The sequence below is a fragment of the Pogonomyrmex barbatus genome, unplaced genomic scaffold (assembly GCF_055798465.1).
Source record: "Pogonomyrmex barbatus isolate J1 unplaced genomic scaffold, ASM5579846v1 scaffold3, whole genome shotgun sequence".
Lineage (NCBI taxonomy): Eukaryota > Metazoa > Arthropoda > Insecta > Hymenoptera > Formicidae > Pogonomyrmex > Pogonomyrmex barbatus.
In genome coordinates, this window is record NW_028297127.1 from 13,139,870 (window position 1) to 13,157,529 (window position 17,660).

General features: G+C 38.6%; 1 protein-coding gene across 5 annotated transcripts in view; it reads left to right on the forward strand.

The window, feature by feature from the left end:
• The window catches only part of Nckx30C (solute carrier family 24 member Nckx30C), a 62,731-nt gene that overhangs the window by 31,579 nt on the left and 13,492 nt on the right, over positions 1 to 17,660 (forward strand). For all 5 annotated transcript variants that reach the window (XM_089080201.1, XM_089080203.1, XM_089080202.1 and 2 more), the window contains 3 exons: positions 8,366 to 8,637; positions 12,990 to 13,125; positions 16,582 to 16,834. In XM_089080201.1, the coding sequence (XP_088936327.1) occupies positions 8,366 to 8,637; positions 12,990 to 13,125; positions 16,582 to 16,834 (661 nt within the window). The remainder of the gene's footprint in view (positions 1 to 8,365; positions 8,638 to 12,989; positions 13,126 to 16,581; positions 16,835 to 17,660) is intronic.

The window sequence follows — 17,660 nt, forward strand, 5'->3', positions numbered from 1 at the left end:
CGTTGACCCTCCCGCGGTATGCTTTACAGGAGAAATTCCGCGCGGAAATATGATTTTAGCGGTCGTAATTAAGGGATAAAAAGATAACAATAGCCCTTTCATAGAAATTTGCAAAGCTTAGTAGCCAGATACTTGCTTATTCAAAGTTCGAAATGCCTCTGTTGATTTTACTTGTATCTCTTCTCTTTATCTTCTGTAGAATCGTCTTAGGCAGATTACCGCGGCGTATATCCAGTGAAGCAAACTGTTTCAGTGGTGCATCAGTTTCCGGGTATCTTTTTCTACTAGATGCTTCCGCATTATCATTTGATGCCTCTTTTTATCTCGGCCGGGCTGCCGCGCTCACGATGTTGACGGTTGACTCGTATCACTCGAAAATACGGCACGTAATATCCCAAGTGATGTCTATTCGATTTCCTGTTGGAGTGACACACTCGAACGTGAACGTGCCTCGTGTCACTTCAATCCATCCATCTGATCCTGCGATATAGGCCACTCACGCCAAACTTTCGAATTATACCGAGAGAATTGTAGAGAGCTACAAATATCCATAGATAGGGGGATATAGATAGTGTAGCGCTTCATTATACAGGACTGTAATTAGCGCTGCATCGCTTACGTAAATTACTTTTTATTAATAATAACGTTCCTTCCCTTCTCGCTGAGACGCTGAGAAGGATCGTCTTTCCTCGTCCATATATTCCGGGGAGCGCGCGTCGCTTCCCGCAGAGAGGGAGACGGAAAATATGTTCCGACGATGCATGCCAGCCCCTAAAAATCGCTCGGTGCCCGGCGGAAAGTTACGGGGAAGGTTATTATAGACACCCTATTATAGACAGTCGCGTCACATCCGCGAATCCGCGCGGAAATAACGCGGTAGAATCCCGCGAGCGCGCTCCATACATAGCGCTCTTTTCTTTCCACCTACATATCCGTCGCGAGGCGTTCGCGACGGAAGCGCGTCATTAATCTCGATAGCGTGGGAAACGTTCAATACGACGACTTGAAAAGCGCACGTACGCCGTCCCGTCCCGTCCCTCGGCGGAGGAAACAGTGAATTTTTCCTTCTTCGCCGCGCGGAACAGACCTACACGCTGAAAGTAAGTCCGCGTGTAATCCTCGACTCCGCTTGTAGCTTTCAGCGAAATCGACCGTCGCGAGAGCCGTCACAGAAGCGGAAGAGGAAAGAATGGGGTGAAAGATGGGAGACCCATTTTGTTGGCGTTACGCGGCGACGGCGGCGGCGGGTTAGCTTCGAATAAATTTGCGGGTCGCGTTTTGAGTATATCCTGAGCGGTGGTGAGTGGCGAGTGTGTATCGGGACCCTGACCTAGAAACCGTCGCGTATCGATCGTAACTAGCGAATCCGCACTTGGGGCTCGCCTTCCTTTTCCCTTCCTTTAACTCCGAAGCTTTAACGTCATCCAGACACCACTCGAGATAATGTCGACGACGGCGACCAAGGACCCGCTGTTTCTACAGCACTCTCGGGTCAGGCTGTTTGTGCGGCATTGTGCCATCTCGACCGCTATAGCGAGAGATTCCTCTCTTCTCTTTTTGAAATCCCGCGGAAATAAGAATCTCCATACTTTATACCTATATAATAATTTATAGGTACGATTTGCGATGACAGGATATTTCCGATATCAATTTATGTGAGAGAGTCCACGTCGTTTTTAACTAAATTGAGCGAGCGCAGGTTACGTGATCCTTAAAGCTTTAGAATTTTTACGATGCTGTCTTGTTTTGTCATTAACTTGTGACGCATTGCAGTATTACATCGTCAAAATGTTTTTAAGCTGATAATTAGCATACCCTTCTGAAAAAAGTCGCTCGTTGCGAATTGATAACGAGAGCAAACGGGAAGGGACGGACGTGGTCAAAGTATTAAGCAATTTCTTTTCCTGGGCACCGAGATCTCTATTAACAAGGAACTAATCTAGGAGCTTAAGCAGGCCCCGCCGGAGATTATAAGACCTACCATGAATTAAAAGATATGGCCATCAGAAATTTTGTAATTGCAGAGATTGGAGCTATATGAAAAAAGTGTGACGTAGAAAATAAACGGAGATGGACGTGCAAACGAAAGATGCGCGAGAAATTCCTGTATAAAAGAATTATATTATTATAAATTATTCACGCTATGTTTACAATTTGTTATATCAACATGCATTGCTATATCAATGATAAAAAGTGGAGCCGTCCACTTCCATCTGATAGATTTCCTAGTACATAATGTCTCTAGAAAAGGAAAAGTTCTCTGGAAGTTTATATAGCACTTAACAATTGCATTAGTAGGTCAAAGATGTATCAACCTGTTTGTTAAACTTTATTACTCCGTTTTGTTACGACTGGTATGATATTATTCGCTTTATTCTGCACGCTGTACAGTCCTCGAATTATTTATCATCAGATTACGCATATGTACAAATAGTCTCGCATAAGCATTACACGCACAATTTTCAACACAATCACTCGAATCGTATTACCGGCTATTTCCCAGTGCATTATATAATAATTAATTTTATATAATACTTCTAATAATTAATCTTTAAACGTCGAAATTGTCCTTTCATCAAAGTTTAATTATTAATAGAGCTTCTTTTTTTCTTTTTTTATATAAAAGGAATAATTCGCCAGGATATTCATGTAAAAGCTTGATCGAATAAAGAAGAGCAAATTTTCATCCCTTTAATCCCTGCGTGGCATTAATGCCACGGCTATTTTATATACGTATTCCGATGAAAAATTCATATTATTGAAAATTTGTGTTAAAAAAAAAAACAAAATCAACAACACATAGATGTTTCTATAGATATTTGGGCCGTTCGAACGAAATAACACTTTGTCACCGAAAGTCAGCAGAGCCTGTGGCGGTTTCTGTTGTACCCCTGCGGTTTCTGGCCGAAGGCGGCGCGCGAGTGCGAGCAATCAATCACGTCGGGTTTTGCATTAGAATTACCTAGCACCCACGCCTTAATCGCTTACACGCGAGGCTGTATTCGATACCGGCCGACGACGAAAGGCCCCCGGTTAACAGAATCGATCGACCTTAGTCAAAGTGTTTGGCAAAAGAAGCGTGGCATCGATTCCGTCGAGAGTTTTTAGGGTGCATCGAAATGGCGAGAGAGTAAGGCTGTAACAGGATGTAAAGGCCAAGGGTCTCTTGGTGCAATCTTCAAGTATGCGAATGATGATCGTGGTGATAAAACGTTTCTTTCTTGGCTACACGTACAATCATGCTATATATCAGTTTTCACCTATAAAATTTATGTTTATATCATATTCGTTTCCGATAACTTCTTCATTTCTATTTCTGAGTGTGTGAGAGAGAGAAAGAGAGAGAGAGAGAGAGAGAGAGAGAGAGAGAGAGAGAGAGAGAGAGAGAGAGAGAGACTGTGATATCAGAAATCTTCTCGGTTGTGTGAAAGATATCTTCTGCCGGCCTACGAAATGGCAGAAGTAAATGATAGAGCGAGCACTCGAACTCGGATTGAATTTTCTGCATAATTCGTTAAACGGGGCCAAATGACAACAGAACTCATCATCCCCGATACCATCGTGATGATTTTGAATTTAAAGGAAGATTACCCCAAGACGAGTTATTGAAACCTGCGTCGTCTCCATAATCCATAAGGAAGATATCATTTCTGATCAACTCGGCTGATACTTTCAGGAATTTAATAGTTCGTGATTTAGGTGACTCTCTATGCAGCCTGAACTTATAATGGCAATTTCTGCGTTATCGAATCTTCTTCGAGGAAATGCATTATCACGTTAAGATAAGTAAAAGGATTACATACTGCAAATCTCAGTTGTTTTCCTCATTAGCGTGTACAAATAATATTGATGATAAAAAATAAATTCTCCAAATCGAAGTTAATATTTTAATAGATATTTATATACAAGTAATTAAAAATTTATTTCTTTTGTTATAACATTTAAAATGAAATTCAAAAAAAAACATAGTTAATACTATTTGCATCTTGCAGTTTAAATAAATATAATACACTAACAGTTAATATTAATAATCAATCCCATCGCTAATCTCAATTCGACTAAGATACTCGATTATCCCCATTGATATCTAATTCCAAAGGAACGTGACGTATAAGCCGTCTTAAAATCCTTTTTCTACTCGTTCGAATGACGTTGCGCTCGATTCGGTGACTCGACAAATACGACAGCATGTTATCTGTTAACATAGTAGCTGTGTTATTCCACCACAAGAAACACCTCTTGTTAGCCCTTCACGCGCCCGTGGTCTTTAATTGCGCAAATTCCCCATTGTCGGGGGCGACTATGGAAATATTTCCGACGGATACGGCGTAACTTCCGCGCATTACTCGTTGTCACTTTTCTCATTCTCTCGACAGCTGGATGCTTTTAATTGTTTAAAGCGACAGCCGGGCCGAACGAGTGAACGCGGGTTGATTGAGTTTTGTGGGTTAACAGGCAGTGCCCTGCTCTCATATCACGCCAACCTACGATTCTCGACGCTCCCGTAACTTTCCTCCATTTCTAGAGCTAGTAATCGAGCTGTGAGTTTAACAGATTGAGACACGACAACTAACCAACCTCGTCCTCTCCTCATCTCTTCGTCCGACCCGCCCCCTCCCCTCCCGCCACCTACTTCCTTTTCCTGGCTTCCCATCTTGCTCCGGGCAGCTTTGGGGTCGATACTACCATCGCACTCTACTTTCCAACCCCCGAGCTCTTTGCTTTCCTTTTCTCGCCTCGTTCCCACCTTCGGGGATGAAGGCCACTTACTCGAGCTTTTTCTCTTTGACCTACTGCTACCTACGGCATCGGCACGCAGATCCGTAATCCCTTGGCACGAAGCACGATAAATGGTGAATTAGGTGGGCCCTTTTAAGCCCGATTCATGCCAGGGATAGAACAGTAGTCATAATTCGATCCTCTAGTCTACCAGATCACATTGTATCGCAATCGATTTGGAATCGAGCTTAAGTCTTTGATCTCTCAACGATTTGCTTGTGAAAAATATCATCGCGATATAACACTGCTCACGCGAAGTGACCTTTCGTTATGGCGTCCGTAACTTTTTATAAACTCGCAGAATTTTAAACTGCAAATGGTTGAAAAATGATTATTCTTTTTTTTTTACAACAAAACCTTACATTTGAAATAGTTTTACGAATATAGACAGCAGCACAGATATTTTTTATCGTTCTCGCGTTATTATTTTCCTTTTTTAAATTTTACGTAGCATCGTACGAATGGAAAGAAAGAGAGAGACAAAAAGAGAGAAAGAGAGAGAGAGAGAGAGAGAGAGGGAGAAAGAGAGGGACTTGTGCTATGTATCACGCAGAGATCCAATTTCTAGAATAAAAAAAAGGCTATAGATACATGTGCGAATAGCGCGTTGCATATAGAGCCGAAATAAATAACAATAACCGCATCACCACTGAGAATATTTCCGTATAATGTTAAGTTTTAGTCTCGATTCGTTTTTTTGATTCGTCTTCTTTCCATTCTGACCTGCTACCGAGCTTCTACCGAGCAGCAGCTAAAAGTTCACGCGAGTAACCGACATATTTGGAGCACCTCACAGCTGGTTCGTGAAAACAGATTGTTAGTTACTTCACGATACTTTGTGACGAGTGCAATCTGATGGTGACTTGCACAAGAAAGAGAGCGAGAGCGAGAGAGAGAGAGAGAGAGAGAGAGAGAGAGAGAGAGAGAGAGATTGCTTAATACATTCCGATTATGCAACGATACGAAATCTTGAAAAGCTTAAAATAATTTCACATATCATCATTTGTTTTAATTATTCTTATCGTGTAAGGAAGGGTTAAAAAAGGTACAAAGTTTATGAGAGAAATGTGTTTTTAAACTGAATAATTAATAATTTCTCTCTTTTTATATATTTCCCAATTTTTTTTAAATCTTTTTTCCTCCTCACGATGTAAAACAGATCAAAATTGAATGCAACAAAATACAAAATCTTTTTCCTTCGTTACACGAAAGTTTCATTAATTATTTAATTATCTTCGGGTCGATCAAATATCCTCGATTATCCGTAAAATAAATAATTAATTCGTCACATTGCAAAATCATTTTCCTCTCACCGAAATCGCTGAAATCTCGCTGAATTAAGTATTTCTTAATCGCACGTGCGATAATTCCCTTTCTCGTTTATTAACGAAGGTCACCAACGAACATGAAGGAAGAGCCTTATGATCACGGAAAGGTTTCCCACTCGGAGAAATAGATAATATCGATTGATCGACTACTTGTTGAAATAACGATGATCCCTTTTAGCGGCAAGACCATCGAGTTCTCGAATTCTCTCCCCAAAGCTATCTATAGAGCATGTACGTCCTAAATTATGCATGACCTGTACACACGGCGCACTGTGGACACTCTATACAACGGAAACGGACGTGCATCATCTATACGTACACAAATGTCCTGTTCCTGTTAATGTATTTATATTTTATGTCCGCTAATTTAGAGCATGCTAAATTTATGGCAATGATCATCTGCATCGAGTGGAGATACGGGCCAATTTTGACAAGGCTCGATTATGTTGAGAAATGTAAGAAATAATATTAAAATCTTGTTTCCAGGATAAAATTACACTTTTCCGTATAAAAGTGAATGCATGTGCCTTGCATCTTTTCATCTTCTTTCTTTTAATTTTAATCTTTGCCCTTAATATATTATACCTTTTCAATATAATATACTATATCTTTTCAATCTTTTATTCGCGCAGCGCTAATGCATTTCTGTGCTCTGCTGCATCTGTTGCACATCACTTCAGAAGTGAAATTAGAAACCTACGCAGCAAGTATTATAATACGCGTATTATATATCATTAATCATATTAATCATATTTTACATATTCACAAGATAAAAAAACACTTTATACTCGATAGTACACATATTACATTGTCTTTTAAATATTTAACATTTTTAAATTTTTATTTCGAATACAAAATGTGTGTGTGTATGTGTGTGTGTGTGTGTGTGTGTGTGTGTGTGTGTGTGTGTGTGTGTGTGTGTGTGTGTGTGTGTGTGTGTGTGTGTGTGTGTGTGTGTGTGTGTGTGTGTGATTTCTAAAGAAAAATATCAATTTTCATACTTTACGAGATAAAAGTTACATTCAGCTTTTAATATTACACAAAATAAACTCTCTTTTTTTGCACGATAATCTTTTATTATTGATGAAGTATAAACAGTATTTATTAGATACATTATATATGCATGAGATATTTCGTTTTTAAATTAATTAATATTTTGATTATTGTAATGAAACGCATACACTGATTGCAAAGTTTTATCTAGTCAAATGTTACTGACTAAAATAATTAATATTATTGTTTTTTTTTTTTTTAATTTGCATGATAAAGACATTTCTATTTGTGTTGCAAACCACAAACATGACCAATTAATAGCGTTTATAAAAATTTGAGAAAGACGCGCAAAGCTGCTAATAGACCTTTTAGATCGAGAAAGAGACTCACTTCTAAGTGAATTAATAAATAATGTTTGTTCTCTTAAGGTTGGAGATTGTAGAAGTAAGTCCTGTAGTACATATATCTTGGAGAAAAGCGACAGTATTTTGTGCGTTTTGTAGAACTAGGTAAAGGGTAGAAACGTAGCTGCATGCGACGGATTCTGACGTATCTTGCGATCATCTCGAAGTTGCATTTTCAATCTCGCCGATTTACGCCGAGATTCCCCAACGTTGTAGAAATTGACGATGCGAATAAAGAAGAAGTTCGATACGCGGCTCACGCAGATCGACGTTTTACAAATGTCTCGCGTTCCGTCTGGCATAAAATAAGAACAAAAGATATCGAGCGGGAACGACATTCTCCTATTTCCCGGATCGTCCCGGAATCGGAAACTCGGCGAAGCGCGGAATTTGCGAACGTAGTGAAATTTGTTCGAACGCAACGAACCTGCTCCGATACAATGTACAATGTGGCGTTAATGTACATACAGTAGCAAACCCACTCAGTTTCAACAAAACAGTTTAGATATTTAGATAAACATTATAATTAACATACATTAATTACAGATGATCTATATATCTATCTACGATTTATCAATAATATAATAGTTGCGATGCCGATGCCAATATTATTTTTATTTTTGTTGTCTATTGAATTCTTTCTCGAATAATTTTTGCTTGTCTCTCAATGAAAATTTATATACTTGATAATAAAATAGACTTTTTTATTGTCTTATAGTTCACCCTACTAAAAAGAGTCAAGACTCGCGAAATAGACGCCATGCATTTTTGTTGTAAATTCGACTACGAGATGATCGCACCTTTAATAGCTAATACATCGCGCCTCCGCTCTCATTAACCTGCATTTCTGGTGCTGTTCAGGCAAGGTGGACGAGAAAGCGACGCAGCTGCACGCGATAGCGTCGCTGAAGGTGCTGCTGGATGCCACCAGGCCGCACAACGGCGCCGCGACGTCGACCGCCGCCCATTATTCCGGCGCACCCTCGAAGGAGACGACTCTGCAGCTGCAGCAGGGCTCGCAAGGCACCACCACCACCACCACGACTACGACGACCACTGCCGGCACCACCGCCGGTATTCAGGAACTTCCGAACGGCGGTATCGCTGCTGGTCTCGACCCTGGACTCGAATCGGTAAATGTTCGAATACAAGAAATACCACGCAGGATCCATCGATCGAGTCATCTGGCCATTGTCGTCGGCATTAAGTTTATCAAGTTGCCGTCACGTTCGTTTTCGTATCATGATCTTTTTGTATCGTATCGTTTCCGTGAGATCTGAAATATGATACTTTTACGATTTTATGGACGAGATGAAGTAGAAAATTTCTACAGACGCCACAGCGCGTTTATGTTGTTTAATAAAATCGATCGAAATGCCTCCATATAAATGATCCTCTAGTTTCTTCGTTTCTGCAAGTGAAGGAAAGAATCGTGTGCGGGTTACAAGGATCTACGATTCGTTATACGACATGCCTCGATCCGAGAAATTGGAATAGTTTCGGCGTGCTGCGCGCCGTCGTAAAACAAAGAGGTCGAGAACACGCTGATTGGAATTTGTCGTTCCACTTTTCTTGATAAAACGTTTAATTCGCTCATAGCGTATCTGTCGTCACATTTATCGTGATTCGTCCGAGCGCCCGCTATTTTCCGATGATCGGGCAAGAATATTTCAAGAGAAAAATAACCTTTCAACCCGATAAATTAGTACGATAGGCTAATTTTAGGATTAGTATAACTTTGGCGATGGCTGTCGCGTTCCTCGGAGCACGCGTTGCAAAAGGGCACGTTAGTTCGATATCGTAACGTTCTACTTTTCATTGTGAAATGTTTGCTTCTATCACGACTTGGATATCTTGAATTAGAATAGGCAGTTTAATTCCCACAATACTGCGAATCACGCGAAGTAATCCTTTTTAACTTGCACGTCGAACGTCGATATGGATGTAACATTCTACTCTACTTATGTTTTAGGTTTTCTTTCCTTGTTGTATTATTATTAATATCAAACCAAGATGATGCAATTTCATTCTGGTAAAAGTTTCGACATTTAAATTATTTAAAGAAACATGAGAATACGATGGAGGAATCATATCAGAACTAAATCAAACAGCCCGTGTTTGGAACTATTGTTCAAACTTATATTCATATATCTCCGTAGAATTAACGCCATAATATCTACACATTTCTCGCCAAATAATGCCGTTTCTCGATTAAAGTCACTAAAGTCGAGATAAAATTTAAAACAATTTTGCCTTCTTTAGCTAGGCCGACTATTGTATTCATAAATGGTCCGCAGAGGAACCCCAGAATAATCAAAGTTAACTTTACGCCCGCAGCCTTAATGCGCACGAATATAAATCGGTACGGTGTTCCATCCATTAGGTCTTATCAGGATAACCGCAATTTTCACCCGTGCGGCAACCCTGGCGAACTTGGCGATCATAAATCAGAGCGTCGTTCGATATTCGTCGGCATCGAACTTTAAAAGTTCATCCAAGGTTATTTTGCTTGTGTCGAAATCGAGCGTGTCATCGCTAAGGGGATGAAGTGAGGTCCGACACGCCGCGGCGCATCCCCCGTGAAGAAATTCAATCGGATCCGTACGTCGATCCGCAGCGTAGGTGTTGGTACTATCGTCGAGCGGAAGAAGAAGAAGAAGAAACGGAGGCTGAGGGTCGATAAGTCTTTATCCATTGTCCGACGTGTTATTCTCGCAGTGGAAAATTTTCTTGTCGCCTTCCCTGACGGGCGAAGGAACGACTGGCGCAATCGATACAATAAGAAGGATAAAAACGTAACGAGAGCGATATCGCTTATCTCTTCCTTCCCCGCCGCTCGTCGCAGATGGTATCGCATAAAACTCTACCCATCCCGGCGCGGACAGAGATAAATATTCAATAATTCTTCCCGCGACGGCATGTCGCGATAGAAACGCATATACTCGAAGGCTCCTCATTTCCCGTTCGCGCCGACCTCCAACTTCGACAAATCGTTTTATCGCTGCCCATCTCGCCTTCGATGCCTCGTGCAGCCTTTAAAGGATTCTCCGCGAAAGTGGCGTCGCGAATTACCAGGCCTGATAACGGATGTAAAACATGGAAGTTCCAGTTTTTATTTTTATTTAACGCTCCGTGATACCATTTAAGACAAAGATGAATATCAGATATCGACTTTTGATCACGATGCGAGAATTAAATTTTTGTCAAAAATTTTTACCAAATATGATTAATAATATAGAATAATACACAATACTGATTGTTGTTCTAATTAAAACGGGCTGTTCTGGGACGGCGATAAAATAAACGCATCAGTAGTCATCGCAACAAATTGCCATGGCGTGCGCGGCTGTAGGTTTATAATCGATACTTCGCGTCGTGTCATTTTCTTTAAACATTCGAGCTTTTATCGTCACATTAACATTTATCACGTTTACCGCACGAGATACTCGCTTAAAAAATGCATCACATGTAAGCTTAACACGTTTTCCCTATCGAATCTTATCCGGCATCGCCCTTCGCCTTTTACGATTCTTCGACCAAGATCAACTCAAGCAAATCTGATTGAATCAGTCGCGATATCCTGTGCTTTCGCTTAAAACGATACCATTGCAGTTTTTAGTATGTAATTCTATTTTAACTTTTATTGCTTACCATAATACTTTGGTCTTTACCTAAAAAACGCAATATATACGACCTACAAAAAATGCATCTTTCAAATAATTGCAAATAATTCTTTTAATTTAAAAAACGGTCTATTACTAATAGTTTTATAATAATTAATTAGCATGTTTCATTTTCCTTAATTAAAAGCTCAGTCAATATGTCGTTAAATATAACGAATCAAATATTTACATTAAAATTCTCTCTTCTAAGCTTGCAGGAATTATGGAATGTACAATACTGTTTGCTAATATAATATAATATAATTAATTAAAAAAGATTTCTTACCAATTCAGATTGATAAGTATCCTAACGCTTAATTTCATGTAAAAAAAAGATTACACTTTTGTCAGAAACGCTTTCGCAACAATGGCTGTGAGATATAAAAGAACTCTCGTTTGATCGCCGTTGCAATCGGCTACAAAGACGCAAAGAGCGATGTCAGAATACCGAAACAATTTCCCCGAGCAGTATATAATCGCCGCTGTAATTCGGAGAGCTACTCTGCGGAAATATAAATCGGAACTCGACTATCCGGAGTTCTCTCGAGAATATTAGCCGGGGCTGGCTGGTATCGTGGCGCGTGGACAGAGCGACGAGTAGTCTCAGGCGGCTTTGTCCTAAATGAGCGAAGAGAGAGCCTTTTCATTTTGAATGCACCGGCGAATCTGGGTCAATGCTGCATCCCACCCCCGTCCACTGCGCGTTGCAACCCCTCGCGCGCTTCCCACGGATAATCGCTGCAAAGTCACCAACCCTACGGTTTTCCGCAGGAGTTTGCGGATTTGCGCGAGCGACGCGATATGCCCGGAAAAGCGACGATTCGGTTCAGCAAGTAGCCTCGTTAACTTCACAACGTTAACTTCAAAGTGACGAGATTCGAGATTAATAGTCTTCGTAGGTATCAGTCGAGCGAGATGATTTCAATCCCTTCGGTGTCCTCGAAAATTTCACATTACGAATGTGCTTCCGAAATTTAACTTAATTTGATTCCCTTAAACTTTTGTAATGTAATAAGTTACTTGCGGTGATAAAATTTATCCTCTTGATATACGGATTATGTAGGTGTACATTAGGATAAATCTCGCACATTAACTTGGGTGATAATTCTTTTCTCTTTAGTAAACACCGTCATGTAATGTCAATCCCTGCTACGAGCAAAACGAGGATTACTCTTGTGTACAAGAAATTAGATTTGTTTTGTTCGTGAATGTCGGTATGTGTTGAAAATGATGGAATAATATTTTAATAAATTTAAGTACCATAATATTGTTTCGTGGTTTACGCTTAAGGTTAAGGAATACGAAAATGTACTCTGTCCATTTGCAAACAACTTGTAGTTTTAAAGAAGATTTCTAACTTTGTAACATTCCTCATTAGAAAAATATAGAAAATAGAAAAACTGATTATTCACTAGAAACTGGTTAGTTTTTATTCTTTTGAATTTACTTAAGACAATAACTATCCAATAACTGGTCAGAAAATTTTTGTTAGATAATAACTGATTAGCAACTAGCCAGAAACTATCCAAACTAGTCAAACTAATCAGTAAATGCTAATCAGTTTCTGACCAGTAAAACTCGGAATATTCTGACTAGCATTTTCTGATTGATAACTGGTCAGAAACTAATCAGATATAATTGGCTAGTTTCTGGTTTATTTTCTACTTGGGATATTTCATTCGCGTTTTTGGGTTAATAATGCTGCATTTTAAGTAGCATCATTTAAACTTTAAATTTTAATCTGCAAATCTCTCAGGTTAAAATTAATTGATGAAAAATACGATTTCAGGAAGATTTTATTTTTTCAAAATATTTGTTCACAGGGCGAAGAGGATGAACCTCCAGAAGCCTTGGACATGGGCTGGCCAAGCAGCCCAAGAAAAAGGTTAACTTACATTTTAGTCGCGCCAATCTTATTTCCACTTTGGTTGACGTTACCAGATACGAGAACACCTAGAGGTAATCAATGATCATCTTTCTATGCTTATATAAATTCAAACAGATAATAATACATCATTTTTCATTTATAACGAACATTTCTAATGTTATATATTATATGTACAAAATATTAAGAAAATTACACTTACTATAAGTATCTTTAATTTTACGAAGTTAAATATAGATCAATAAAGATCAATATAATAGGCTTTGCGAAAATCAGATAGAACTGAATTTTTGTCAGCCGTTTGATGGATAGTAGGCGGCCGAATATTTGCATCAACACTAATACTTCATCCGATGGCCTTCTCTTTCAATGTTCTCACTGTTGACTGTTGGGATAGTAATATTAGGTTTCTCCACACTGACGGATAATCGGTCTTGAATAGAGGCAAATGAAAACTGGAGCAAAGACAAAAGCAAGACCTTTGTTAAGCGCAAGAGCAATTAAGCAGTTTCATTTACATATCTTGCATCTATTGCGAGACCTAAACTCCTTTCTCCTTGAAAAGTCAATTATAGATATTTATGAAACAAATGTATATATATATATATACATAAAAGTCTTCAGGGACGGAGAATTTAATCTATCAAAAGCGTTTTTAATCGTTAAATACGTCTATGAACTTGCAGCAACGGCTTAATGTCTTCTACTCTGCTTTTCATTTTTATACCGCCTCGTGTTTTTTGTTTCTATTCTTTACTGATAAAACAGTGATGATATTAAGACGCAGGTAATATATCAAGATAATTTCTACTCCAATTTCATTGTAATAATTCGTTGATAATAAAGAGGAATTCACGTGTATCTTCCTTACTCGCGCACGGCTGCAATAAATTGCGAGCCGCGATAATTATCCGATCTTCATCCCACTTAAGGAATGAAAATCGACGAGATTCGAGAATCTCACGCGATACCTACACCACCCGATATTACATCTCACAATTGATTGCACGTTAATTGTATACGTACATACACACATACATACATACATACATACATACATACATACATACATCTACTATTTTCGCAAAGCGAAAATTGCCGATAGAAGCATGAATAACGGCGACTTATCGTTTTCCGAAAATCTGAATAGATGGAAGAAGTGCAGAGAAGCGCGTTTCGAATACGCCGATTAATTACGGCCGAAAAAAAAAAGCTCCGTGGCTGACCGCGTATTTCTTTTTTTAACTCGCCAAAAATGTCGGGATCAGATTAAATCCTATCAATCAGCGCAAACGTCGCGCGATGTTTTGCCCGCCCGGTATCGATCCCGTGGTAATATTGGCCCAAACTCCGGGAATTCGGGATTCCGCCGAGCCATCGATTTCGTCGAGGTGGAACTCACCTCATCAACACAAGAGACTAATTAAACGGCATTTACACTTAACTTGCCGCATGAGTTCGCGTTTTACTTGGCTTACACTTTCTTATCATCATCCGACGTATAACAGCATTCTGTTGGAAGATCAGCGTGGCGCAAAAAGGAAGATAAAACTTTTCTCGAGATCTCGCTTCATGAGAGCCTCGAGAGCGGATTGTTCGCGAAAGACGTTACGATGGCACAATTCGGTCATCTAGCGGGGGGAGAGAGAGAGAGAGAGAGAGAGAGAGAGAGAGAGAGAGAGAGAGAGAGAGAGAATGAACGAATCTATATCGGATTAGGCCGCATATTGATTTAATAATAAATGTTAAGACCAACGTGAGCGGCGCAAGCGACTGCTGCTGTTATTCAAACCACCATTTATCACGCGTCTCTCCTACATTATCTCAGCCTATTAATGCATTTCTATCGCGATATTGCACAATACGACGAAAGATGACATTGACACGCTAATTTCGCATTGGGGACTGATTGTTGCACACGTACGAACGCGCAGATAGCCGGTACGTACGCGCGCGGTACTGACTCTATTGTCAGCTAAAATTCCGATATGTCCTTTGAATTTCAGCAATATCGGTCTTTGATTACCGATCTATTAATATGAACGTTACCGCAATCAATTATTATGGGATTGTGCGCACCATGAAGCACATAAGCCAATCAAAGATCACCACGAGATCGAATCAATTTACTCGTCTATCAATTAGTTGTGCAGAATATCTGGCGTATAAATTTTTTTTTTCACAGGCATTGACAAATTTCTCTGATGTTTCTTTGGTAATTTTTGTGAAAGTATTGTACGTGAAATTAATGTTACTTACATATCAATATTTACTTACATATCAATATTATATATTAATAAGTAATTTCCGTCAAGATTTAAAGAGAGAATAAAATCACTTTTATGTATCAAAATTAAAATTTATCTTCATAGTGTTACTCTTTCCTTTAATAATTAAAACGACCATAATTAATCTTACTTAAATCAAGTAAATTACTTATCACACAGCTTTTTCATTACACACCTCTATTTATCCAGATTATAATATTAATGTGAAAAAATAATTTAATAGAGAAAATTTTGCATCTCCTTATTTCATTATAGAAATTATCGTAATCTTAATTACAAAAAGAAATCAATTTTAAGAACGTTTGCCAAACAGATTTGTTATTTAGGGCGAACAATTGTCTATACGTTATATATCACGTTATCTTTCAGAATCATTCAAAGAAGAAATTCTCCCGTCATTCTCAAATTAAACTCTTGAAATTCGATCATTAGGATTAGATTACAAGACGGATTAGATATCTCGAACTTCATCTTCGTCATTGTAACATTAAAGCATGTAAATATGGTATTAAAGTTTGCAAACTAATGGTTTTTATTGGCTGAGAACTTGACTTCCATTATATTTGACAAGAAAAGATGCAATTTATTAAAAATCTCTTATTTAAAAAATATATCATATGCTTTAAATAATCGGTAATAGGTATTAACAACTTATTATTGACTACAAAATTACACCATTGTTAAATTATTAAACTAGTTAATATTTAATAGCATATTTATGATTTTAATTCCATTTAAAAAACACACACACACACACACACACACACACACACACACACACACACACACACACACACATTACATATTAAATAATGTGTAAACATATTAAATTAATTTAATTCCCAATATCTTTTCACCAAAATGTGCACTACATATTTTCATCTATTCTTCTATCCAAAACGATTCTGTCTTTCAAATTTCTATCGCGTAGCCAACATTTCGAGGATATCAGAATGGTAATCGACCAAACACATTTAACATACTTAAACTACTCCCGTTAATGGAGACTACAACCGAGTGATGCGAGTAGAGAACGCTGGCGCCACGTGGCTGACTGCATAATTCCGAGCGTAAGAACGTCTCGCGCTATCTTATCGTCTCGATACGTTTCCCATGGGAAAAATTGCCATGTAAAGTCATTTCCGACGTCGACCTCGTTCCCTTCGACGATTAATGTAATCACCGTAAGGTCCGTAGGGAATGTATATAACTAATGCCGCGCGTTCGCGTACTTAATTTCAGGAAAGAAGTTCTTCCCGATAACGTTCATCGGCTCGATCTTCTGGATCGCGGCGTACTCGTACCTGATGGTCTGGTGGGCAAATATCGCCGGCGACACCGTGGCGATACCGCCGGAAGTGATGGGCCTGACCTTCCTCGCAGCTGGTACCAGCATACCGGACCTCATCACAAGCGTCATCGTGGCGCGAAAAGGATACGGCGACATGGCCGTGTCGAGTTCCGTCGGCAGTAACATCTTCGACGTGACCGTTGGGTGAGCATCCCGAATTTCTTCCGAAATTTCTTCCCAAATGCGTCGACGCATTGTCTCGTGATGCATACACACGAGCCTCGTCGTCTTGTCTTGCTCCGAAGCATCTTTAGAAAGCAACTTTAGAAAGTTTTATTCGATTTTACGCTTTCCGATCTTATTTCGGTGTTAGAAATTTCGTTTGGCTTTATTATATTAAATGTTATCATTTTTTTTATGATATTTATTTTTAATATTCGAATATTATTTTGCATAAATAATATTTTATTCTCAATTTCTCTTTAATTTATCTTTTTATTTTACGTGCATTATTGTTCAAATGTTACAATCCTTACGTATTGAAATATTTTTTGATAGATTGATTTGAATTATATGAAAATGGAAAGTTTTAATTGTTCTCACTGTGAAAGCTTGTCGTGAAACTGAAACATTTTTGAAAATGCAATAAAAATGAAAAGAGAGAGAGAGAGAGAGAGAGAGAGAGAGAGAGAGAGAGAGAGAAAGAGTATGTGTGATTCCGGAATATTTCATTAAAATGGAATAATAAATGGAATATAAAATAATTTTAGAAAAAAAAAATAAAAATACGTACAAAAAACACATAATAATTGATAAAAAATGATATCATATCATGATATCATTATTTGATATGATATCATTATTTTCATTTTAGAGATATCGCAGCAACGTGTATTATTGATTCTACATGTGAATGGATTTATGATATGTTTCGATATACATACATTATACGAAATAGAACTGCTAAATTGGAAATAGATAAGAAAGAAAGATCGAAAGTCTCTAGAGTGCACAAAACGTCATATTGATG